Below are 26865 nucleotides of genomic sequence, written 5' to 3' on the forward strand. Positions count from 1 at the left end.
AATAACACTCACCTGAGTCACAGTGAGAAAGTGAAGCAACATCCCTTTATATTGGCTGCACCAGGAAAACACTCCCTTTAAAGGATATTTAGGGCGGCAATGGAAGAAATGGAGTTAAAAATAGAAATTAGGATCCGATAAGAACATTTCACCTTGATGCCATGTTGCATTATTCCCATCATAAAAAGCTTTCTAATCTTGTTTGATTTAGAATCTTTGCTTAAAAAAAGAAACATTTCCTGTCAACAGTGAGAGTGTTTGCCACATTTCTGATAACTGACAATACAGTTTTATTTAGTTTGAAACAGTTTTTCATCTAGTTTGTTGAATTTATGATGAAATTCATGTGATTACTGAGTTGATTGACCTGGTCACATGTGTTCACACCTTCACAGTTTACACCTCATCCCATTTCTCAGTTGTATGGAGTATGGGTATTGTCAAATGGGACTAAGATCCCAGGACCTGGCCTCTTATAACATCAAGAACTGGACTTTTGAAATCAATGTAATCATTTGATTTAAGAATGTAGAGGATTATTATATGAAATAAGTTATTGCATGCTTTAGAAGTTATGATTGTTATAATCAGCAACGATAATAAAAGTAACAGGACTAAATTTAGAAATGTATGACATAGGGCCCTAGTTTGCTGGCGCAGCGCAGGTGGCGCAAGGTAACGCAGCTGGTCTAATGCAAGTTTCGACCAGCGCAGCCTAGCGCAAAGTCAGATTGGAAGATTGGCAGATCGCGCTGCGCTGAGATAGGCGTGGCCGCGCAGCAGGGGGAGGCGTCACAGATTCAGCTTGGTGCAGTGGAAGTTTTGTGCGAAAATGTCCCGCCGAGGTTGCGCTGAAAGCTCGCCACCTCCAACCAGGTCTAATCTCAGCGCAGGGCGAAGCGCAGCAGGTGCAGTGGAAGTTTGGCTGACTGACCTGCAGTGCACACACGTCACCAAGACCTCACAGGCAGATCTCCACAGTTCCAGGCACATTTCAATGCAATAAATATCCACAATAACCACTATTTAATGCAACTAACGGAATCAACACGTGAATTTATATCTATATAGATTATCCCGTCACATCTGACGTCAGATCAAAGCAGAGATCAAAGGCTGTCGGCGCGTAAAGGAAACTCCACCTGAATTAACACAGCAGGGACGAACTGGCACTGAAAAGCAGCTGTGGATGTCCCAAGCAGGACTGAGGGTGGATGACTGCATGTCGCTGCCGTGTTGAGATACCACTCTGCCCTTGTGATGATCGCTTTATTTATTTACTTATTAATTCATTAGCGCGAGCAACCGCGTCACGCAGCCGTAATGAAAAACAAAACACAAATCATCATCTCTCTTAGTCCACCACAACAGCCTCGGTATCAGATAGTCAGTATATAGCCTACTACAGTATACTCAGCATCTCTATCACAGAAAAAAAAGAGAAAAAAAGAGACGGACAGAGAGAGAGAGAGAGAGAGAGAGAGAGAGAGGGAGAGAGAGAGAGAGCGTCCTTTACGCTGATTTCATCCCGCATGGTGTTTGTTTATGTTGTGATTAGTGTAGCCTACACCTCTCATCTTATACACAGGGTTTGAATAAATGTGAGTTTCTTTATTAGTTTATTAGTTGTTGTTTCTTACATTGGGCAGCCGTTCTCAATATATCAGATCAATCCTGGTTAAGTATATTAGTAAACTCATTATTGGTCACTCTGAGCTTGGACCTCTGGACCAAAACAGCTGTTTCCTCCTGGGAGAGGTTCGGCCTCTGGCGTCGCTGTTTCCTCCGTCCATGTCAAAGTATAAAATGACAAACTTGCAGTGCGCATCACCCGCCGCGCAGTTAAAGGTGAGGAGAGGAGCTCCTTTGCTTGGTGAAGATCCGAATCGGCTGTGTTAATCCCACTTCTCCTCCTCCTGTCTCCCTCCCGCCCTCTCTCCTCTCCTCCCCCTTTGCCGTTTGCGCCGGTGGGAGGGACGAGGGGAGGGATTGCGCTGGTCTAAATCTGACTGCGTGGCCCACCAATCTTGTGAAATGGACCTGGGCCACACCCCGTTGGCGTGGCGAAGCTGCGCTGATGTTAGACTTCACCTGGTCTAAGAAACTAGGGCCCCTAGTGTCTGATACACTGGTGTCTAAGGAAGTGCAGTGTAAGATGACCATATAAAGTCACGTATTAGTTAAGAATGAGGTGAAGAAATCAACATTTAACTGGGACAAAGGGGACGAACAAACACGCTAACCCTAACCCTAATCCTAACCCTAACCCTAAAAAAGATGAGGATAAAGAACAGACGCAGCCGATGGTGAAATTGTGACCTAGCAGAACAGCTTCATCTTAAAGACACTGTTATTACCGACTCTACAAACTATGACACTAACAGGAGGAGTTTTCATGAAATAGCTCAACAAAACCTTGAGATATCTGAGTGCAGAGGCGTCACATAAAGCCACACAGGGTTAGCACCACAGAGGAACACCACTGTGAGAGTTTGCATATTTAGGGTTGTTCCTCCTACCACTTCAAAAAGTGTTGCTACTGTAGATTCGTGTCTGGAGACTCAGGTGGGTCACAGAAGTTCATTTTGAACTCACTGTCATGTTCATGAAACCTCTTTGAGCCATGATCCCATTCCTGCAGGAAGTAGACATTACTGTGAGATAAAACGGGCCCAATATTTGGCCCAGAAAATTATGTTTTGTATAATTTGTCTAAAAAGAAAAGATCCCTGTGTGCTCAATTGAGAGCTAGTATACTTGGTCTTCATATTGAGACAGGCAGATATGTTGGCACAGCAGGAGACGATAGAATTTGTAATTTATGTGACATCCAAGAGGTGGAGAATGAAAGTCATTTTATGTTCTACTGTCCTTTCTACGACTCTATAAGACAAAAATTGTTGTTATTGTTAGATTATACTGAGAAGCCAAAACATCTTTTTCAGTTGAATATATTTGCATTTTCTTTGAAAAGGCTTGGGCAATGAGACGAAGAGCGATATATAGTTGAGTACTGAAAGTAATCTTAAATTGTTTATGTGTCACACCTGTGTGGCAGGAAGGACTGTCGAGTCTTTGTTTCTGTATTTGTCATTGAATGTGTCTTGTAATCCCATATGGGAAGGGCCACAGTAGAACAATATTTGGACAGGCTGTGATTGGTATTAAAGGCGGCGAAGAAAATCTCCTGCATCGTTACACCAGCATGAATCCAGATTCATCTGATTGAGAAACTGTTTTCCAGCCTTCAACTGTCCCTTTACTGCAGCCTCAGGTCTCTGAACATGGCCGACAGGAAGTGGAACCTGATGAGAGCTTCAGGCTGAGTGGTTTTCTTGCAGTGCTAATAAAGCCTGATTGATTGATTGATTGATTATCTGAGTGACGGTGGCCTTTCTATCAGCTCCAGTGAGCCGGACCGTTCTCCTTTAACCCTTTCTCCTGCCCTGCTCCCAGTTGATTCGCAGCAGCTCTCCATAAAAAAAGAAATATCCATCGACATTTATATAGTTGCTACTCGCTAGCCACGCCAGTAAATACCTCACATTTTGTAAGCTATGTCGGTCTGACTATAGTTTAGTTTGGTCCTTGAGTGACAAAGGGAACCAAGAAGAGTGAAGTCATGGACACACACACACACACCCTCTGACGGAGGTGTGGGGTTCGGTCTGAATTTGCTGACAGCACTGTTCTGTTGTTGTTTTGTTAAACATATTTGCCTCCAAGTGGCTCCTCACCACAGACACTCGCTGACGCTCTTGTTGCACCCTCAAGCAGACATGACTCCGTCTCACGTTTGGCAACTTTATTTGTCCCGGTTCTACATTCGTTTTTTCGAGGCTTACACCAACGCAGGGAGGAATCATGTAAACAAAAAAAAACAACTCTGCCGTGCGCCCGCTGATGACATCACATCACCTCTGACCTTAGTCCGGAAAATATAAAATATAAATACAATGAAAATACAGTTTAAACAGCTTCTGTTTACTTTTTCAGTTCTTTAGCTGACTGGCATCTGAATTATAAAAATGTAAAATATAAAAATGTAACTTAAATAATAAATGTTATATCTGGGTCTCAACACCCTCCCCCACTAAATAAAATGTTGCCAAACATTTTCTTTATCTCTTAACTATTGAACGCTTTGTGAAAAGGTAAGCAAACAGGTATGTACAACACACGGCACATTTTTTCATTTACAGGATGATGAGGTTGTACTATCTTAATAATCCATTCTTTTCTTCTTTGCAAAAGTCTCTCATGGCCACAATACAGGATCAAATGTTCATAGTCCATATGTATTGAAGGGTGCATAGTCCATAGAAGCATTGGTGGGCCCCCCAAATCTTCACAACTGGGACAAGGAAATTACCATCTACACCCAGAACTGTGTGTTAACACATTTCATAGCCATGTACTAAGTCTATTCTGTACACACTACTAATTCCTACTTTACAGTATGTACCACACTACTGTCTTGACTACAAAATACTAGAATGACAACCCCCTATTTTCTGTACTTATTATTAAAATAAATGTTCAGATAACCTGTTTTTTTTTTAATATTCTGTAACGTGTGTCAATTACCAAATTGGACTATAACTTATATAACATATCAGAAATAAACTAACTTATTAAATTGTCTTGTGAGTGTGTGTGAATCTCTATTCGTGACAAAAAGGATACATGGATGATGATCTGGTCGGCAGGTCATGGCTGGTCTCAGAGGGCTCTCTCACACCGACAGGGCACGTTTTCAGCTGTTGAAAGGTTGGCTGGCCTAGCTGGTCGTAGGTGTAGACACGCCTGGGCTGTCGAACTCTCTTAGGCCTTTCTCCCTGTGTTTCAGCATCACTCTGCTCATCCTCGGATTCCACAGCTGGAGCGTCACTCTTTTCCTCCACGCCATGTCTGTCCTCCACATGTTCCTCTTCAGAGTGTTCCTCAGGTATAAACGCCACCCCAGGTCTGTCTCTGGGCGTGTCACTCTTGGGGCAGAACTCTTTTGCTTCTGTATTGAGGGGTAGATCTGCATGTTTCACAGCTGTCCACAAGTGATACTCCTCTTCACTGGAACTGTCTGTATCAGCTGGGTCAGTGTTGTGCTTGCGTGTATGTTGTCTTCCTGTTCTTTGTTTTGTTTTGTTTCCACTGTTTTTCTCTTTCAGGTTGGATTCATCCGCCTCTGACTCTTCAACCAGGTAGGGGCACGGCAGGAGTAGGTTTCGGTGTAACACACGTCTTCTCCCAGTTCCTTGCAATGGCTCAACCACATACACTGGACTATCAGGGCCTTTCCTTCCCTTGACAACATAAATCACGTCTTCCCAGTAGCTACGCAGTTTTCCAGTTCCACCTCTGGGTGTGAGGTTTCTCACCAGGACATGATCACCTGACTCAAGTGTCAAGCTCCATGCACGCTGATTGTAATGTTTCTGTCCTCTTTTAGCACTTTTCTTCATATTCTGCCTTGCAATGGCATAGGCTTCTTGCATGACTTCTCGCCATTTCTCTGCATAGCCAGTTTGTGACTGGTTTCTCTCCTCTCTTCTCATGGGGAACATCAGGTCCACTGGTAGTGTTGGTTCACGGCCAAAAAGAAGGAAGAATGGAGAAAATCCTGTTGCCTCATGCACAGTTGAGTTATAGGCGTGGACCACTTTGTTAAGGTGCTCCTTCCACCTTGACTTCTGAGACTCCTCCAGTGTACGCAGCATTCCAAGCAGTGTTCTATTGAAGCGCTCTGCAGGATTTGCTTGAGGATGATATGGAGAAGTGCGGGAGTGACGAATACCACAGTAGTCTTGGAGCTTGTGGAAGAGAGTGTTTTCAAACTCTTTTCCCTGGTCGTGGTGTATCTTGGATGGGAAACCAAAACGCATGATAAAGTCATCAAAAAGCTTTCTGGCTGCTGTCTTCCCAGACTTGTCTCTTGTTGCATATGCCTGCGCATATTTAGTAAAATGATCAACAACTACAAGTATGTATTCCTCACCTCCCTTACACTTGTCCAGATGTAAGTAATCAATGGAGATCATCTCAAACGGTGCAGAAGTCTCTATGCTCTGTATGGCTGTTCTGGTTACTCTGTTCGGTTTCTTTCTCTTAATGCAGCGACACACTTTAGCAACATAATGTTCCATGTCCTGTCTCATCTTAGGCCAAAAGAAGCGTTCTCTTGCTAGAGCCACCATTCTATCTGCACCTAAGTGTCCCATTTCTTCATGTAGATGTTTGTACACAACTGGTTTCAGAGACTCAGGAACAACTAGCTGCTTTCTTGTTGCAGTTTCTCTTCGGAGGATGCCATCACCATCTATCTGCAGACGGGGCCACTCTCTGATAAGTTGTCGGACGCCTTCATTCTCTCTCAGCTTGTCTTTATGTTTCAGATGGACATATGTTTTTTTCAAAGTCACTACTCTGTTTATGACTAGGTCTGCATTTTGAGCTGCCCTTATGTCATCTGCTGCAAGAGGCTGAATTGGCTCTGAGATGTTGCATCCTTCTGGCAGCGCATCTTCATTACAAGTAACAGCAGAGATCCAATTCACTTCTCCTGTCTCGTCTATGTCCAGGGCTTTCCCGATGGATTTGACGGTTTCCTGCTGACATTCCTCAGTACATTCTTGGATGACATCCTCAATGGATTCTGGTCTGCGTGACAGGAAGTCTGCATCTCTATTTGCTGTTCCAGGTCTGTATTTCAATGTAAACCTATAATCCACTAACTCTGCCACCCAGCGGTGTCCAGCTGCATTCAGTTTTGCTGACTTTGTGACATACGTCAGGGGATTATTGTCACTGTATACTGTAAAGTGGGGGGCATGGAAAAGATAGTCCCGAAACCGCTCTGTTATGGCCCATTTCAGCGCCAGGAATTCTAATTTGCCAGAGTGTAGCTTGTAATTCCTCTCTGCTGCTGTTAAGGTCCTTGATCCATAGGCTATCACTCTGAGAACACCCTCTTGACGCTGGTACAAAACTGCACCTAGGCCTTCTTCAGAGGCATCCACATGTAGCACAAAGGGTTTCTCTAGATCAGGGTACGCCATGACTGGTGGATTTGTCAACTGGTCCACAATTTTGTTTAGTATTTCTTTGTGGAGTGCTGTCCACTGCACTGGATGAGAAGGTGGCAACTGAGCAGACTTGCGGCTAAGCTCCTTTTTCTTTTGACTTTGCTTCACGTCAGACTTGGGCTTTGCTAAGAGTTCATAAAGGGGCTTGGCTGTCCTAGAAAAGTCTGGTATGTAAGATCTGTAATAACTAAGGAAGCCCATTAGTTTTCTCACCTCTCGCACAGTAGTTGGCGTTTCATGCTTCAGTGCTTGAACCGCCTCTGCTTCTTTAGGGTTCATCTTGTATCCCTCTGCAGAGATAACACGCCCTACATAACAGACCTCACTTTTGAAAAAGTCACATTTTTTTGGTCTCAGTTTTATGCCACACTCTTGCTGTCGTCTGAGCACCTGTCTAACATTTTGAATGTGTTGATTGAAGCTGGTGCTAAAAACCAATACATCATCCAAATATGGGACACATACCTCGTCTCTGAGGTCTCTCAGGCATCCCTCCATGTAGCGTTGGAAGCAGGCAGGGGCGTTAGTCAGCCCGAATGGGATCCTCACCCATTCATAAAGTCCCCATGGTGTTATGAATGCGGTGCAGGGTCTGCTTTTCTCACTCATGAAGCCCTGATGGTATGCTTTTCCCTGGTCCAGCACCGTGAACCAGGAGTTGCCACCAAGGTTGTCAAGAATCTCTTGAATCCTCGGGATGGGATGACGATCAGGCAGTGTTTTCCCATTCAGTAGCCTGTAGTCTATACACAGCCGCAGACTCCCATCTTTCTTCCTGACGCATACTACAGGTGAGGAGTATGAGGAGCAGGACTTCTGGACCCAGCCTTGGTTGAGTAAGTCCTGTATGTGTGTTTTCACTTCCTGATAGAGATGTTTAGGGATTGCATTGTATGTTCTTTGGACAGGCACATTATCTTTTAGCTGTATCTCCATTTCCAAATCTTTAATGCACCCTGTATCCCAGTCATCCTTTGCGAAAACATCACATTCTTCCCTGAGCATTTGTTTTACTTGCTGTTGCTGTTCTTCTGACAGATGACTCAGGTCCACAGGCGGATCCCAGGGCTCACCTCGTGATTCTCCACTCAACTGCTGCGCAGGCGGAGCAGCGCTGCTGTCTGGAGCTTGTGGTGTCTGTTCCTCAGCCGACTTTGTCTGCAATGGGTAGACGGCAACAACACTGTGCAACAGGCCAAGTGTGGTGCGACTGCAAAGCACAATATCATTATCAGTCATATTTTCCACAGTCACTTCAATTTTACCATTACCTTCTGAAGGAAGCTTAATCAGTTGTTCTCTAATGGCTAGGCCGGATGGCCATGGTGCCTCAAGGTTTGGCTCTAACAATACGTGTGATGCACTCACCACACTCTTGTTCAGCCGACCACACTGTACAACCATTACTTTGTTCCTTGGGATAGTCACTGGTTGTCTGCCTACTCTGGCTAAGTGGGGCTGGTTTTCAGGCTTTTGTTTCTTCAAAACAGATAAAACAGCTCTTGCAGTTCTGTGGCCTACCTCCAGGGCTGTGCACAGTCTCTTAACCATCTGACCCGATGAAATACAGTCTTCACTCGTGTCACTGGACAGGGCCAGTTCCTCGATTACATTAAAGCCGATGATCGGGCGTTCAATGTCACTGTTGGCCACTAGGATGGGTACCAGGACAGGTTTGTCGCTCATTCCAGCTACAGCATCTTTGGATAAGGTGACTTCAATTTCCATCCATCCCTTATATGGAATATCAGTTCCATTCGCAGCCGAAAGCTCCAATGATCCATCTTCAAGCAGCTCAGTCACTGGTCTCACTTCAACGTCTGGTAGGTACTTTGTTTTCCAGTTGGTTCCCACAATAGATACCTGTGAACCGGTGTCCCACAGTATTGTGGTGTCAACTCCTCCTAAAGAAGCTCGAACTAGACATCTTTTTCCAACCAGCTTCGCCGTTTGCAGCTGCTTACCAGTGAGAGGCGCTCTTAGACTGAACAGTTCTGCTTTGTCTGAGTTTTCAGCTGGACATTGCAGGATTTCAATTTTGCTTGTGCTGGCTGTGATGTTTTTCATTCGGCATCCTGATGCCCAGTGTTCTGTGCTGCCGCACTTGTAACAGTGATCACATTTTCCGTCAGGGTTGGACTGTTGACATTTCCGGCATTGTCTGCTGTTAACAGTCCTAGGTCGTGCGCTGTATCTTCGACTTGGCTCTTCACTGACTCTCCTTTGTTGACCATGAGACTGAGGGACTTGTTGAAGACTTGCGATGTGTGTGGTGAGGTTCTGAATAGCTTCACATATGGCTTTGTTACCTTGATCAACCTTTTCCATGAGTGTATCACGTTTGTTTGTTTCACCACTTTTATTCTTTGGTTTTGGCACATTTCAGTTTGTTCATTTTCTTCACCAATTGCCGCCACTCTGATCATTTTTGCTTTTGATGTGGTTGACAGCTTGTTCTTTCTTTCCATTTCCAGGCTGTATGCAGCTGTCATTTTCTCCAGAAGGACTTCATCTGTAACTCTGGGATTTTGTAAGTATGGTTTTATGTCCGTTCGAATAGTGTCATCATGAAGACCAGTCATTACTGTTTGAAGGAACTGATTTTGAATTAGCTCTGCACTGTACTTCAAACCAGACTTGACTCTATCTGAAGCGAGGACAATTTGTTGTCTCAGGTCCATGGCTCGCATCAAAAACTGTATGGGCGTCTCTTTGGGCTCCTGAACTGCACGTGTGAGGGAGTGATACAGCTCTGTAGCATCTTTTTCAATGTAATGAGTCCGTAGAATTTGTCTGAGGGCTTGCAGTGTCAGATCTATTCTACTTTCCAAATAACTCTTCAGTTTTGTTCCTGGAGCTATTGCTTGAATAACAGCCTCGACAACTTCTCCTTCCTCATATCCTTTCTTTAGTGCCCTTTGAATCTGTCTCTCCAAACTTGAGTAGGTTAATTTGTCCTTTTGATTTGGTTCTCCAATTTGTCCAGTTATTTTTAACTCTCTCCTGTACAATGGATGGACAAAAGACACATTTTGACTAGCTACAGCAGCTGTTGCATTCAGGTTTGAACCACTTTCCCTTTGTCCTTCTGTATTATTAGATGCCGTTTCATTTTTGTCCACATGGTCCTCCAGTGAGATAATATCTTCTCCTTCTATATACTGAAGAATAAGTCTTCTCAACTTGCGAGGTAAGTCTTTATCACGTTCCTCCACTGTAAGACCAAGTGCTGCACACACATCATTCAAATCCGGTGCTTTCAGTGTCATTAACTTTTCTTCTATCTCTGCCACAAGTCTTTCCCACTCTGGCGACATCTGTTGCGGCTCCGACATGATAGAAAACGTTTACCTTCACTGTATGTGGCTTTAGACGTCTGCAGGCTTGGTTAGCAGCTAGCATTAGCTCTTACAATGTCCGTGTTGGTTGCTCGTCATTCGTCTTGCTTCGCGCTGAAGAAAAACCTCCAACCGGGCGGAAACACCAAGTTTATGTTGCACCCTCAAGCAGACATGACTCCGTCTCACGTTTGGCAACTTTATTTGTCCCGGTTCTACATTCGTTTTTTCGAGGCTTACACCAACGCAGGGAGGAATCATGTAAACAAAAAAAAACAACTCTGCCGTGCGCCCGCTGATGACATCACATCACCTCTGACCTTAGTCCGGAAAATATAAAATATAAATACAATGAAAATACAGTTTAAACAGCTTCTGTTTACTTTTTCAGTTCTTTAGCTGACTGGCATCTGAATTATAAAAATGTAAAATATAAAAATGTAACTTAAATAATCAATGTTATATCTGGGTCTCAACACTCTCACAATGTTTGCACTTGCACATACCACACATTTCCTGATATACATTGTAGCACAATTCATTGTAGCTATGGAAGGTTCATTAAAATTTTCATTCATTTGTGGGGGACACTTGATGTGAACTTTAAGTGAAGCTTCTGCAGGATTTGATACTCTGCACGCCACCAAAACGTGGCCTCAATCTTAAACAGTGAGCTGCAACCAATCACTTGGTTTTATTTTTTTTTACTAACATTGAAATCCTGGAGCTGCACTTGCATGTATATTGTGTAAGTGTTTGAAAGTGCATAAGCAGACAACAAACACGCGTTCAGTGAAAATGTACATTTTATTAAGGAGAATATGACAGAATCCCTAGAATTATAAACGCCTGGTTCGATGTCTGAAGTGGCGTCAGGACTTGTTTTCATCACCTAGTGGGGAAAAAGAAACACGTTTAAGGCAACAAACAAATACTATACACATTTAGAGTTAAATACAATCAATCAAATTATCAGATTATAATATTAAACATTTAATATTTCTATGATCTAAATCATTATATTATTATAATGTGATTAGTTTGTATGTTATGATAGCATGAAAACGTATTGGTATACCAAAAATATACTGTTAGTAAAATGAACTTTTCTTGATAGTGTTCATTTTCTGTCATTGCAGCCAAATTACAAACTTGATTTTAATTTTGGACACTCTGGGTTTCCATATTTATCACATTTTTAAGTCCAGGATTATTATCAATATTTGACCTGCAAGTACAATTTTATAGATTTGTCCCTTAATTTGTTTCATCAATCATTTTATACATTCTCTCTGAATTTGTTTTAAGAAATAAAAATCCCATATATATATTTTATTATTCTAAACATAATCAGCATGCTGAATGTTGTTATTCTGTAATTCAGTATCTTCTCACCTTGTCTTCAGCCCAGGAGCAGGCGGAGAGCATGAAGATGACCAGGGCACTGAGTGTGAACTTGAGCAGAGCCATGTTAGCAGCCGGCAGGTGTGCACGGTGTGAACACCTGTTTATAACCTCCTGTGTGTCTGTTCAACCCCCGACCAGACTGATAAGATTCACTTCTCCTTGAAAACACGCTGCTGATTCCCACCGTCACACTCAACAACACTGAATAAAATCTGCTTGTGGCGGCATTTTTTTCTTTTTCTTTTTTCTGGGACTTTGTGAGAGAGTCTGATCTGAAGACACCTGGTTGGTGTTTGACTCATGGCTGCTGCTTTAAAGACAAACCACATTAATCCACATTGTGATTTTATTTATTGTTAATTTGTTGTTGTTGTTGAAGAAATCACATTGTTCTTTCACATTTTTATAATGTCTTTCTAGACGTGGAAGATTATTGAAGACTGTTCAAGCTTTGACCTTTTACACTCAAAATCCAATCAGTCCAAGAGAACATTTGTGTTTAATTTGAGGAGGATCAAAGTGTTACTGAGAGATTGTGTGATGATGACAGGCTGAAAACAATCTAACAATACTCAGGGAGGGGCTTGTCCTCTGACTGTATCAGGGTTTATGTCCAACAGAATCACGTGACATATATATATATAAACTGCAGTGTTTCACATGGAGCCACAAAATCTGACAGTGTTTTTGTACTCCACATTCAAATTGTACTGAATAGAAAATTACACAAACATGAGATCACGTCCAAATATTCAGCCACTGTTTTGTGTTTGGAGCAGGAAAGTCACAGAGGCAGCAGATGAGTAATAGTTTCTTTATTTTGTCTTTCAATAAAACAAAGTTACATGGTTGAATTAAATTCAACAACATCAGAATATTCTGTAAGTGCTGCCAAAGACACACTTCCCAGACAAATAACCAAGTCCAGTTGCTTTCGATTTAAGCCTGCCACACACATAAAGATAATCGGGCTGATTTTGCCCCGATTTTCCCCCTTCCGACCACGGACAGACATCGCCCGATTATCTTGAGCTCTTAAGATTATCTTAGAAGATTCTCTTGTAGTGTGTGGTGTGTTAAGAGTCAAAATTCTCCCGACAATCGGCTCGGAAAACGTTCGGTGCCGATAATCGTAAGTATTAAACATGTTCGTCATGTGACAGCGCACGGGTCCCTATTGGACAGCCGCTTGACTGCTCGGCGTCCGGAGCCACAGACACACAGACACACACAGATGGGATCGTTGTAAAGGCTGAAGTGTCCCGCTTTCATTAAAAAAAAATTACGTCGCTCTCATTGTCCATTCCGGAAATAGACCCGAAAGAGTGGCTACAACGACACCCCTGGTATCGCTGCTGATGTCGCGAGTCACCTCTAACCGGAGGGTCAAGATTCTGAAAAATCTTTATGTGTGTGGTGTGCTGTGTTTGGAATATCGCAGGACACCACACACAATACGATCAAAACTGTTCAATCACAGATTTTTTATCTTCATGTGTGGGGTCTCTCACAGATAAAAAAATCGGTTGAGATTTATAAAATCTTTATGTGTGTACCCCCCTTTAAACTCCTTTGAGATACTATGACCTGGACAAATGAGAATATGCACAGGCATTTTAAAGACAACACACCCACTGACAAAAATAAAAATGGTAAGATGTTTTTTTTGGTTTGTTTTATTTCTACATTAGACCTCTTTAATCAGGAGGCCATAAGGACGGATGGCACTGTTTACCAGTTCCTCTTCTTTTTCCTCTGATGTTCCTTTAGGGACTTCAACCAGCCAGTACGGTTTGTAGGCACATATCTTTCTGTACTTGGGGTTGATTCGGTTCTGCAGAATCACTCTGTACTTCTTGCCGTCCTTCTTGGAGGTGAATGTTTTGGCATATGCCTCTGCCTCAGAGATGTCAGGAGTAGAGTAAACCCCCCATCCATACCGACCTCTGGGTCCTGCCTGTTTGATACAAGCATGAATTAGAATTTAACAACTTATCAACCTCAAACACTTGGATCACTCTCACTTTCATCAGAACATCGACTACGCTCACACACAAACTCACTCCATTTATATTTCTACACATTTATTAAATGAAGAAGGAGAATACAAGCAAACCTTGAGGTGTCCTTTGATAATGGGATCAACGCAGTTCTCTTTTGTCCCATGGTAGGACACAGGCCACTCCCCCTTCACTGATTTGGTGGTACGCCAGTTGTTTCCCAGCCAGGTATCGTCCTCATACTTACCCAGGACCTGTGGCACAACAGAAACAATTTTGTTCGGTAACCATTTAATTTATGGGCCACTAATTACATATTAATGTCAAGAAATAGAAGAAATACAAACAAGAAATAATTGCGTAGTAATATCAAGCAATAGCCTGGAAGTAACGGTCGATTTCATTGTAATTAAGCAATATTGTGATCATACAACTATTACCAACAAAATAAAATATATCGTTTAAATATATTCATTTTGATGGACAAATTGCTCTCAAATTTGAAAGGTTTTTGCGATGGTGCTTCCCGTTTCCATGGGAATACATGGGGTCAGACACAGTGTCTCTCTGACTGTACACATCTCGGCTAAAACGGGGCAGTTTACAGCATATTAACTAAAAAATGATTATTTAATTGAGTTTGGCATCTGACAGGAGCACTCTACAGGTTGATTTAGTTTGTGATTTATTTTCACGAGTAACATAACGTTTCTAAAAAAAAATAAAAATAAGAATCCATGGATTTGAGCACGTTCTAAATGCTTGTTGACCAATCAGATTGCTTGGTCGGAACGACTTGTTGTATAATGAACATTATTTCATAGTAATGCCATGCTTTTCCTAAAGGGAAAAAAAGATCACACATGGCTTTTAATGCTTTGAAATTTTTGGGAAAGGCCAGAATTTTTCTCCACCAACTCTTCTTGCAATTGACCGATATTTCTGGGCTATTTCTATGCAATCAATCATTATTTCTTGGCTATATTTCTCGACATTACTATGAAATTGTTATTTCTAGGCTATTTCTAGACATGATCACATAATTAGTGTCCTGTAAATTAAAGGGTTAGGGTTTCCTTCTCACTAAATTTGATATGGTAACACCGGACGCTATTGGTTGTTAGCAGCTATGTAGATTTTACTGCTAAAGGTCAAAGATTTCTATTGTAAAAAAAAAAGACCAGGGGATTCAAACTGTAAACATGCTGACTGAAGTAGTTTTTTGCTGACTCAGATTTAGATATTTATACTGGGATAATGGCATTTCGAAAATCTGCAGTGAGAAACCTGATGCTGATTCAAAAGACACAGTAGAAGGGCACTCACCTTGAGGGCAAAGCGTTTGTACCCACATGGGCGTTCATACTTCTCTCCACCTCTGCTGTAAGTCTCAGTGTCTTTCAGGTTGGTGAAGTCATAGTCGTATCCAGGGTCAAACAACTTCTTCTCATCGATGGTGATTTTAAGTTTCTGTCCTGTTGTCTTATCCTTGCTTACGTCTTCTGCCACATTAAGGAAGCAGGTCCCGGGAGGCAGACGCTGTGCCTCACCTAGGCTGTCAGGAAAAATTATTTGGTTTAATTATTATTTTACATTTCAGATAACTTTACTACATTAAAACATTAAACATACATTAAATGCATTTGGACAAGAAATTAGACAAATATTCTTGGAAAGATGTTGAGTTTTTACAGTGTACTATGAGTATTAGTCAGGGTCTTACACAGAATAAATCAGTCATACAAAGATTAGACTACTGGGTGCTGGGCCCCTAGAATTATCATCACCTTTCCTTTCCCTATAGAATTTATTGAGAGGATTATACATACCATATTTCTGTTCCATCAGTGCTCTGCAGGTGTCCTCTAAATCTGATGACAAGAAAGACAATCATTTAATTTCCAATAGGTTTCCCATTATTTTTGCATCATAAATAGTTAGTAGTTATAGATAGGAATACTTACTGTCTTTGGTCAGACTCCAGCACCCTAGGGATGAAGCTATGGATGGAAAATGTCTCTCTTCCTCCACCAGACGGATTGCCCAACCTCAAAAAATTGTTAAACTGCCTGACAAGTGATCCGCTGGATTCATCACTCTGGTTGACAACCGTTATTTCGGCATTGCAGAGCGCACCCAAAGCTTCAAGTGCAACTTCTCCGTTGATCATCTTGTTGTTGTAGTTAGTTGTAGTTGTGAAGGTCTGGTGCTTTGCTCGTCTCTGATACAAATGTGGCAGGGTTGTATTTATAGGAGCCCTCAGTCACTTTCACTGGGGGGGTGGGTAGCCATTCAAACATTTACTTGAGTAAGAGTAGAAAGTACTTGGTGAAAAAGCTACTCAAGCACTGATTAACTGCTGAGTAACCCTTTGATTTGTTCGTTTAATGATCAGCGCATAAATGTAGGCCTAATCAAATACACAAAAATATAATAGCAATGAAAAAATCCAGATATTGCCAAAGAACAACATTTAACTCATTGAGTGCCAACCACGTAATTTCTCGTTTTTCGTTCCCATGCGTTGAGTGCCAAAAACGAAATTTTTCGTTTTTTGCTTTTTTTTTAAATTATGAAAATAGACACTTTAATACACATTATATGTAAATTTGGGGACTCTACGACGAGGAGAACTGAAATAGATGACGATCAAAGTCACATGACAGCTCATGATCTGGAAGTTTTTATCATAACTCAGCTTCTGCAAACGGAGTTCTGCATGTGGATGCAGCAGCTGCTCCGCTGCTGCTCCGCTCTCACCCGCGAGGCTGCAGCAGCTGGGAGCTGAACCAGGAAGCTCTCAGCCCACTGTCCCGCCCGGTCTTCATCTGGAGCAACACCGTGTCCTCCCCAAAGTCCTCCCGCGGTAAAATCTGATGGTCTCTGGACCAAAGCAGACCGGCACCACCGACCCGTACCACAGACGGACCGCGACCACCGGCGGGACCGGTGTTCGCGAGCCGCTGTGGCCGGCAGAGCCTCACGTTCCGCGGCGAGAGGCTGTGACACGGCACGGTGCGTCTGTGTTATTGCTGTTTAGTGGCGCCCCCCCCCGCCCCCGATGGTGGTTTTGTGAATAGAACAACAATTGTTGTGTATATTTATCTTATACGAGCCCTTTGATCCAGAAATGCGAGTGTCTGAAGAGCGACAGACACAAACAGCGCACCTTTCATAAAAGACGCTCTATCTCCTTTTCTAGAAAAAAAGGAGGGATTTTGGTGAAACCCAGCCATGTTTAGCTTGACTTTTCTCAGGAACGGAGGCACGTAAAAACAAACGGTTTGTGGCCATTTGAAGGATAAAGTTAAACCTTTCAAATGAGCTACAGTATGTGTTGGTGGCAATAATATAGAATACACTATGGCTCTAAAATAAAAAGTCAAATATGGTCTAATTTGCCGGTACACTTGACTAAAACTTTGGAAAGGAGCGCGGCACTCAATGAGTTAACAACTAAGACAAAAGCCTAAATTACATTTTTTTTTTTTTTACAAAGTAACATAAATGAAGACAAATTCCGCCACAATAACTTACATAGGCCTATCTATGAAAGATATATGAACTGTCCATAAGCTCTTTGTGTGGGTGTGGTGGCTGTGTGTGTGTGTGGGGGGGGGGGGTCCTATGATCAAAGTCACATGACCACACCCCTGAAACTGGAGGGGCGGTCATGTGACTAGGAGTCACATGTCTCCAGGTGTGTATGGGGTTTAAAACATGTTAAAATCCAGAGTCCCCCATATGGGGGACTTGAAGACATGCATAACAATAACAGAGCCCCCAGTGCACTGATTATGAAAGAATATGGTCATATTATATGTCAAATTAAACAGCAGAAGCTGGGCTACAACGTGTAAAAACCATGTTTATATGACCCAAACACAGCCCAAACACTACTCAAACAAACAACTAGACATCAAACTTCATAAAGCACCTCTGTGTGGACCCAGTCGCCACATTTCTGGCTCGTATACAACTGTACATTATGCAAAACACATCAGCGACCTCTCATCTGAACGTGAACATCGGGGCGTCCCGCAGCAACAGCAGCTAGCAGCAGCAGCTAGCAGCAGCACGGCAGAGGGAGAAGCCAACAACCAGCAAAGTCGAGCAAAAACAGACACTGCGTGGCCAAAACATGGTCGTACATTTGCTCTTACCTTTGCTGTTTTGCCGTGAAAAGGTTGTGTTATGGGTAAATCCACAATATTTCCAGTTGAACTCTGCCTAGTGTTTACATCTGAATCAGCCGGTGTTGTGGCCCTACTGGTTCCTAATTTAACTGGTTACGGTGCTGAACAGCTGCAGATGTTTTGCGCTCCCTCAGCAGATTCGTCACAAATTCACAAACATACACAACATATTACCAGCGAGTTTCAAGCCACAATTCACATCTACCGCGGCGAATATGCTGCTGTGAGTGAGCACTAACAGTTACGTACCAGCCACATGGAAAAAAAAAATAAAGTGGAGAAAAAATAATCTTCACATATTTGCGTGGGTCGGGACTCGATCTCGCTTCAGCAAAACCAATTACACCACTAACCACCTGTCTACCTCTGTGAGCCACTCAAGCTCACAGGTGCCCGCCGCTTCACTGGATATCAGTCAATTACGTCACTACAGGTAACGTTTTGACTCGAGCTGATGATCTCAAACAACTGGTTACCATCGGTTTGCCTTTGAAATACACGGACAATGCCTCGGTGTTTATTGTTCTCTTTCCTCCAGTCTAATCAACATATTCAGCGCTACACTTCTCTCCGCACAACACTACACACTATGACAAAGCCTGTCGTGTTGAGAAAGTGATGAACTAGCTCGGAAATACTGTCAAAATACGCTCAACAATATGTAAACAAAATCGAAACACTTGAGCCACTGCATGTGTACATGGTTGAAAAGTACGACTTGCATTTAATCACATTACTGTATTGCGAATGTTTTGTGTACTTACATTTCTTTACACTTCTCTACAGATCTTATAAAACGCACAACGTATTTATTGGCGTGCATTAAAAGAAATGTTCACTTCAAGTCGCCGTGGTTCGCGGAAGAGATGTTACCTGAGTCTACCTGTTTCGATCTGCCTGTGACTATGATGCGTTCAAGGGACCAGGGCAGCGTCGGACGTCGGCCATTTAGATCGCCATGGACCCAAAACTGTTTAGTTCGTCAGTTTTTTCTGTGAATGTCAAACTAGTTTTAATTAAAATGTATACCTTTACAAAGGGCAATGATAAAATATGTCGGCACACGAAATCTAAAGCATCAGACCATTCTATAAACACATTTCAAACAATCGACTCACGTCCGACGCTGCCCTGGTCCCTTGAACGCATCATATTCACCGCAGCCAGAAACAGCTAGACTCAGAGCTAACTTCACCTCTCTTCCTCGAACCACAGCGACTTTAAATGGACATTTCTTTTAATGCACGCCAATAAATACGTTGTGCGTTTTATAAGATCTGTAGAGAAGTGTAAAGAAATGTAAGTACACAAAACATTCGCAATACAGTAATGTGATTAAATGCAAGTCGTACGTTTTTCACCCATGTACACATGCGTGGCTCAAGTGTTTCGCTTTTGTTTACATATTGTTGAGCGTATTTTGACAGTATTTCCGAGCTAGTTCATCACTTTCTCAACACGACAGGCTTTGTCAGTGTGTAGTGTTGTGCGGAGAGAAGTGTAGCGCTATATGTTGATTAGACTGGAGGAAAGAGAACAATAAACACCGAGGCATTGTCCGTGTATTTCAAAGGCAAACCGATGGTAACCAGTTGTTTGAGATCAGCTCGAGTCAAAACGTTACCTGTAGTGACGTAATTGACTGATATCCAGTGAAGCGGCGGGTACCTGTGAGCTTGAGTGGCTCACAGAGGTAGACAGGTGGTTAGTGGTGTAATTGGTTTTGCTGAAGCGAGATCGAGTCCCGACCCACGCAAATATGTGAAGATTATTTTTTCTCCACTTTATTTTTTTTTTCCATGTGGCTGGTACGTAACTGTTAGTGCTCACTCACAGCAGCATATTCGCCGCGGTAGATGTGAATTGTGGCTTGAAACTCGCTGGTAATATGTTGTGTATGTTTGTGAATTTGTGACGAATCTGCTGAGGGAGCGCAAAACATCTGCAGCTGTTCAGCACCGTAACCAGTTAAATTAGGAACCAGTAGGGCCACAACACCGGCCGAAGCCAGACGGCTCTTCCCTACACGGAAGCCTGGTGCGCGCGCATACAACCCCACGTTGGCCTGCACGTGGATCTGCTGATCTGACTGGTTCATGGCTGTCACATGGCTGCCAGTGCGGCCAATCACATCGACGTGGGTCTAGCGTCATTCCTCTCTCTCTATTGGTTAAAATGAGCCGTCAATCACTCGAATCGACCACTGCGCTGCAGAGATAGAGGCTGAAAGCCAAACCCACCCAAACAAGCTGCTCTGAGCTGCACAGGGCGCAGAGACAATGAATACAGCATGTTAGTTATTTCCAATCGGTTCCAGTAGATTTATTTTCAGTTAGTTTATCCAAATTGTGTGAAAATAAAGATTAAACAATAGTTTATAGTAGCAGGTGGTTCCAAGCTGTGCCAAAAATGGACATTTTGGAAAGTTCGCCTGGATATTTTGTAGTAAAATCTCAATAATTTTGTCCTGCTTCAATTAATCAGAATCAACCACTGCAGAGACAATGTTCACATGTTGTACAATGATTTTATAGAGAGTTTGAGGTTCATCAGCATTATTCTAAAGGGCACTCATCAAAAATATGATTTTTTTTTAGGCGAATATTAATTTTTATAAATTTTTTTCTGTGTGTCATCTTCATTTACTCTTTACCAGTAACAGATATACTGAAATTTACACATCTCAGCAATTCCTCATTTTTTTCCCTTTACTATGACACCAAAAGTATTCAAATATACCTTGTGGTTGCAGAGATATACTCATTTTATTATGGATATGCAATTTTCGAGAAAAGGCCTAAAAAATAGGCCTGATTTTAAAGACTTCCTAGGGAGGAAGAAGAATAAGAACCTTCACAGACATTATCCACTATTATCCACGACATACCAGGGCTGATGTCATCCTAATCATTTACTAGCAGCAGTTTCTCAAATTTGATGCCAACATATATGGATATAACTCTAAACCGGAAAATTACTTTTTATTTGATGCTTTAGAATCTAGCTTTCTACAGTGGTTGTCAAAGTATCCCAATGCGCTAATCCTTATGGGTGGAGATTTCAACATTGTTTTGAATAGTTCATTAGATAGATGGCCCCCAAATACTAACAATTCTTCTGCTTCCACTCTGTCTACCTTCATGAAAAAATTTAATCTGGTCGACATATGGAGGAAAACTGCAGAGTTTCACACGGAGCAACAAAATCTGACTGTGTTTGTTTCATCTGTGCTTCAAATTCAAATATGTACTGAATAGAAAATGACACAAGCACAAGATCAAATATTCAGCCACTGTTTTGTCTTTGGAGCAGGAAAGTCACAGAAGCAGCAGATGAGTTGCTTCTCCCGCTTTCCCTTTCGGCCATGTGTATTGTATTACTTGATGAAGTGTGATGATGATGATTTAATGGACATGCCCGAAATAAACAAAATGATTGATTGATTGATTGATTGATTGAGTTATAGTTGGTTTCTGTCTTTCCATAAAACAAAGTTAGCTACGAGGTTTTCTATGAACTTCATGTCTGAATTAAATTCAACATCAGAATATTTTGAAAGAACTGCCAAGTCACACTGAACATTTTAAAGACAACACACCCACTGACACGATAAAACTGGTTATGTTATTAAAACAACCCTGCAGAACCTTTTCCCCTACTGTATGGCTCTGACAGAGCTCAGTGTTGGTTTATACATTCTTTTTCAAACTCCTTTACAACTTTTAATGCATATCAACATATTATTATTATATATTATTATTAGGCTAATATTATTATATTATTATTATAAGGAAATTCTTTGTTTCCTGTGATGACAATTTCTCATGGTAGATATTGTACATTGACTGAGTGACTGAGAGTGAGTGATTGTTTTATTTATTGTTTTTAGTGGTATAACTTTCAAGCAGTCTATTTTAGCTCAAATTTTATAATTTTAACAATTTATTTTCGTGTTTTTATTTTCTGCTGTTGCCTGTGTGTGATGAATGTGTGATGTTGCTGCTGCTGTAACGATGATTTCCATTTCCTTTTAACAATTATTAAAGCATCTGCAGTTCTGCAACAGCAGTTTTGATTCAGAGGGATTTCAGGGACACGACACACCTTGAAGAAGAAGAAAAATCCAAGGCGCTCCTCTGACAAAAAAAAAATTAAAAGCCTTTATTACTTATTTCATTAAAACCAGTTTGAAAACAGTCCAGTATTTGATGTCTCATGGTAGGACATAGGCCACTCCCCTTTCAGTAATATGTTGTCATTGTGACGCTGATGGAGTCCCAGCCAGGTATTTTCCTGATATTTACCTAGGACCTGTGACAAAAAATTCACATCATGTGACATTTTGATGTTTTAGTTGGTTCCTCAGTTTTTTTTCTCTATTTAAAAAAAAAAAAAAGTACAATAAGTTTGTGGTGAATTTTGGGTTACTGTTACTGTCAAATGGAAAACTGAATTGGGAAATCGGACCAGTTAATTACCCCTAAAACTCAGGTTGGACAATGCACTGTATCTTAATAAAATGCAGGCAAACAGACAATATACAAACAAATTTAGAAATCATCAATCTGATTACATGTACTGCAAATACAAACAACACAATAGAAGTGTTTCGGGGGGACAAACTATACTAACTTATTCAACAAATGACAATCTTCAGCTTCCAAAGCTCCACGACATGTTCACTGCGAAAACTCCAAATCTTACCAAGAATATTTGTCCTATTTCTAGGCAAAATGTAATTTCAAGTCAAAACAGATCTAACCTAAAATAAGACACCTCACATAAAAAGTAGCTTGTTTTTAGACACTTTTTTACTTCTTTCAAGCATATTTTCACTTGAAATTAGTAGAAAAATCTGATAGTGGAGCGCAAAAAAACTTGCTTTCACTGGCAGATTTTTCTACTTATAGGGCCTTTCACACCGAACGCGGCAGGCGGCGGAAGGCGGCAGCAAACCCATTCATTGTGTATGTGCTACCGCGGCGCACTGGCGAACGGCTCTGCGCCGAGCTGAGCGGCACGCAAGGTGGGCGCATGCCGCGGCGGCGCGCTGCGCCCGAATTAAAAAATGTTTAATCTGGGCGCAGCGCGCTGTGACGACATCTCGGCGCGTCCAATAGGAGAGGATGTAGTGGAGTCTGAAAAAAAATCAGCCGCTTGCAGAGAGAAAACAAACAACCAGACGTTCAGTTAAAGTGATGGGATGCATGAAGTGAGTTGTCATCCTCCTGAGGATCAGACCAACTCTCTCTAACAGGCTGTTAAATTGCTCCCTGCTCAGCCTGACGCTCCTGGTCCTGGCGAACATATCTTTGCATATACCCCCCCAAATCCTGTCTTGTTTGTTCGGTTGCTCAGCAACTCGCGCCATATGTGTGCGCGCTGCCGCCCTGCTCTGCGCCTGTCTGCGCTGTACCTCGCAGTGGGCGCAGCGCATACCGCGCTCGGTGTGAAAGGCCCTTATTTCAGTCAAAATTAGTTTGAAACAAGTAAAATTATATAAAAAATTTTAGGCGATGAGTCTTATTTTAAGTGGAAAGAGACAACTCAGTCTCACAGCAAAACGTGTCATGACTACGTTGGTCCACACTAAGAAACGTAGCAATATTACATTTTGGCCTCTTAAAATGTGAAATGTAAACGTAATCGAGGCCCATGCACTTTAATAGGACGTCACGTGACTTTCAGGTTTTAGGCTGTGGAAGAAAAATAAAATGGCTGCCATTCCTTTGATTTTCGGTATAAAATGCAATATTTTAACATAGTTTCTGCATAAAATTGCATTTTGATGACATTTCTAGCGAGAAATATGCATCTTATTTTCATAATCTCATGTCAGTGAATGCATATGATGTCTACTTTTTTCGTTTTGACAACGATTTTTTCAGCTCCTGTAATATTGTAGGTATTCAACGTTTTTTTGTTTTTATGTTGTTGCTTCTGTCCTGGTTGTTTTAAAAGCTATTTTAGGAATGCACTTTTTTTTCATTATTGTGGTAATGTTTGGTTAATTTTTTAATCATTACCGTTGTATTTCTTCAGTATGATATTTAGTTATTACCAGAGCCAGTCTATTGACGAGCCTTGCCACTCTCCATTAGCCCCATTGTATCGAACTTGGTTGCAGTTCCACCAGAATTCCACTAGGAGTGCTCGCGGGCGAGTGAAGAATGAATGGGGCCCTATGGAGCTAGAAGGCTAAATTTGTCCCTTTCACCTGGCAATAGTCAAAAAATCGCAAATATTGTTGTATTTTCTGCAAGATCAATATGGATTATAGGTTAAAAGTGAAATTGTTGAGAAGTTTTGTCCTTTCGATTTCCTACAGGTTGGGCTGTTGTTGCCCATAAAACGCTAGCATTCTGCTAATGAATGCTGATTGGTCAGTGACAGACTTGCGACTATTCTCTGGCTGAAGGAGAAGCACATTCTCCTCTGCTGTTCACCTCAACCTACAACCGACTGGGTGGTTTAAACTTTTTTTTTAGCATGTAACTACAATATTGACAAAATACGAGTAAAATTGTCAGCCTTTCACCGGCAGGCCTTTCTCTCCTGGTCCCTTATCTTCAAGCATAATTTTCCACCTCATAACATTATATATGGAACAACAAGGACATTTTATTTAAACATAAATCCCTTTTTATTGAGTATTGGTTTAATAACATTGTATGTGGCTCAATTATTCAACAGGGATGGTCTCCTCTATTCGTATAATATACAAATCGTTTTTATCTGAATATAATATCCCTGTATCACCTGCAGATTTTGCCAGAGTTTTTGGAGCAATTCCATCTGGAGTTTGCATGCTAAAATCTCAACCTAGAATGCATTCTCCCTGTTATCCTTGTCAGACACCCCAATAGGTAAAGCTTGTCTGGCCGGTAACCATGGGAAAAACAACAAATTAATAAGACTCCTGTTTAAAAGGGATACGTGATCTCATACTGGAACAAATTTATGGAGGACACCGACTAGAAGAAGATTTGGCTCTTACCCAACCGATACCTGTTAACTAATAAAGTGAGAGAAATTTCATTTAAGATTATTCATAGATTTTATCCATCCAATGACCACATTGTAAAAAGACTGACGTGAAATGTACTTTCTGTTCTGTACATGCTGAAAACTGTGACCCATTTGTTTTGGCTCTGCCCTATTGTGCAAAAACTATGGAGTGATATTTGTAATTTTGTTACTATCAGTGTTGATGGTGATTTTATTTTGTTTTGGAGGAATGTACTACTGTTTGGGCTCCCTGACCTGAAAAAAAAAACAAGGAAAAAGCCAACATAACTTTTATTATCAACCTTATTATTTGAATGGCAAAATTTCATATTCACGAATGTAAGTTCATTAAAAAAAAAACCTTCCCTTACTGCTCTTAGCGGTGAGTTCAAGCAATACATAAACTCCATCAAATTTTCAAACAACCAGAATTCGATTAAGACTATCAATATGTGAAAACTTGAACATTTTTTTGTAAACTTGTAAATTCCCCCTGGCGTATAATATAGATGTGATTTATAGATTGCATATTATTCTGAAAAACTGTTTTGTAATGTGAAACAAAGTTATGAATAAAATAATAAAAAAAACTACAACATGTGGTAACCGTGACTGTGTTTTTACGCTTCCATTCATGATTTACATGTTAAAAACATGTTAAAAACATAATGTCAAGATTTAAATTTCCTGATGGTTTGGGAAATAATGAAACAATTGTCCCAACAATTTACGTTTAACAATAAATAACACTGGAAGTACAACATAAGATGGAAGAATTCCAGAGAAACAAATAGCATGCATAGTCTGTAGCTTGCATACTTAGTTGTTATCAAATCAGGACCACATGATTTGTTTACCGACAGTTTCTCAATAGCAGTGTACACTTCATCTGGTTTAATCACCATGATTGTCAACAACATTACCAACATTAAACCCAACAACACTCTCAATAAAGTTAAAAAGATTACTATAATGTTTTCCCCATAGCTCAGCAATGTTTTCATCACCAGATACAGGTGAAGAAAGAAGAAGACCGCACACTAGTTTAGGTCCTGTGACAATTTTAATGTCACACACCAAATGGTAACGTTTCAGGCGTTTCAGCTTCACGTTTTTTGGGATGTGCGTGTTTGTGTTCTTTCATCCCCAGAGACACCATCAATATGGGAAGATAGGGGTATTTTACTGGTGTTAATGACTTTAACTTCCTTCCAGAAAGCATTGATATCATTCTGGTTTTTTTGGTTGGTTTTTTATTGTGGAAAAAACACGACAGACAATACAGTGAACATGCATTGATGACTTACAATGACATAAAATGTGAAATTAGGTGTGTGTGTGTGTGTGTGTGTGTGTGTATGTGTGTGTGTGTGTGTGTGTGTGTGTGTGTGTGTGTGTGTGTGTGTGTGTAAGTCAGTTATGATATATTCTATAAATGGTGATCATAATAATGATGAAAAAGAGACTTGGTGGATAGTTATAGTGACTTTGGTCATAATAACACTATTGGGAGAGAAAAAAACAAAAAAACAAAGATTGAAAACATGAATGAATAATAATAATAGAAAATAATTAATAACAATTGTGACAGCAATAACTCAACAGCGATAACGACAAAACCAAACAAGCAAACAAGCAAACAGAACAACAAGAGAAAATAGAAATAATAATAGTAGTATTCTAGAAGTACAGGGGAGAGGTAAGAACCAAAGGTACAGGAACGGTGTGGGAGCGGAGGAGAAATGCAAAAAAATAAAATAAAATAAAATTTTGGATGGATAAATAGCTGGAATACGAATAAATGATAAAGTAGGTAATGATAATAAAATAAAAT

The 26865-nt window shown here is 41.1% G+C and overlaps 1 protein-coding gene across 1 annotated transcript; it reads right to left on the minus strand.

Annotated features, from left to right (window-relative positions):
* Window positions 1-13503: 13503 nt before the first annotated feature.
* Window positions 13504-25936, minus strand: LOC146986387 (uncharacterized). Its single transcript, XM_085780467.1, has 4 exons — window positions 25893-25936; window positions 15154-15382; window positions 13944-14081; window positions 13504-13784 (listed from the first exon to the last, which is right to left on the minus strand). Exons 1-4 carry the CDS (start codon window positions 25934-25936, stop codon window positions 13515-13517), a joined length of 681 nt encoding a protein of 226 aa, XP_085636593.1. The 3' UTR covers window positions 13504-13514.
* Between the last annotated feature and the right edge of the window lie 929 nt (window positions 25937-26865).

This window comes from Trachurus japonicus, chromosome 6 (assembly GCF_045865225.1).
Source record: "Trachurus japonicus isolate A0001 chromosome 6, Traja_1.0".
In the NCBI taxonomy this organism is placed as follows: domain Eukaryota; kingdom Metazoa; phylum Chordata; class Actinopteri; order Carangiformes; family Carangidae; genus Trachurus; species Trachurus japonicus.

Bases quoted from the DNA above. Each gene is read 5' to 3' on its own strand.
- LOC146986387 (XM_085780467.1), bottom strand. From the start codon at position 25,936: ATGGTGATTAAACCAGATGAAGTGTACACTGCTATTGAGAAACT. The intron at 14,082-15,153 runs GTGAGTGCCCTT...GTTGTGCCACAG, and splicing joins ACAAACGCTTTGCCCTCAAG to GTCCTGGGTAAGTATGAGGA. The intron at 13,785-13,943 runs GTTTGCTTGTAT...TGTATCAAACAG, and splicing joins TTATCAAAGGACACCTCAAG to GCAGGACCCAGAGGTCGGTA.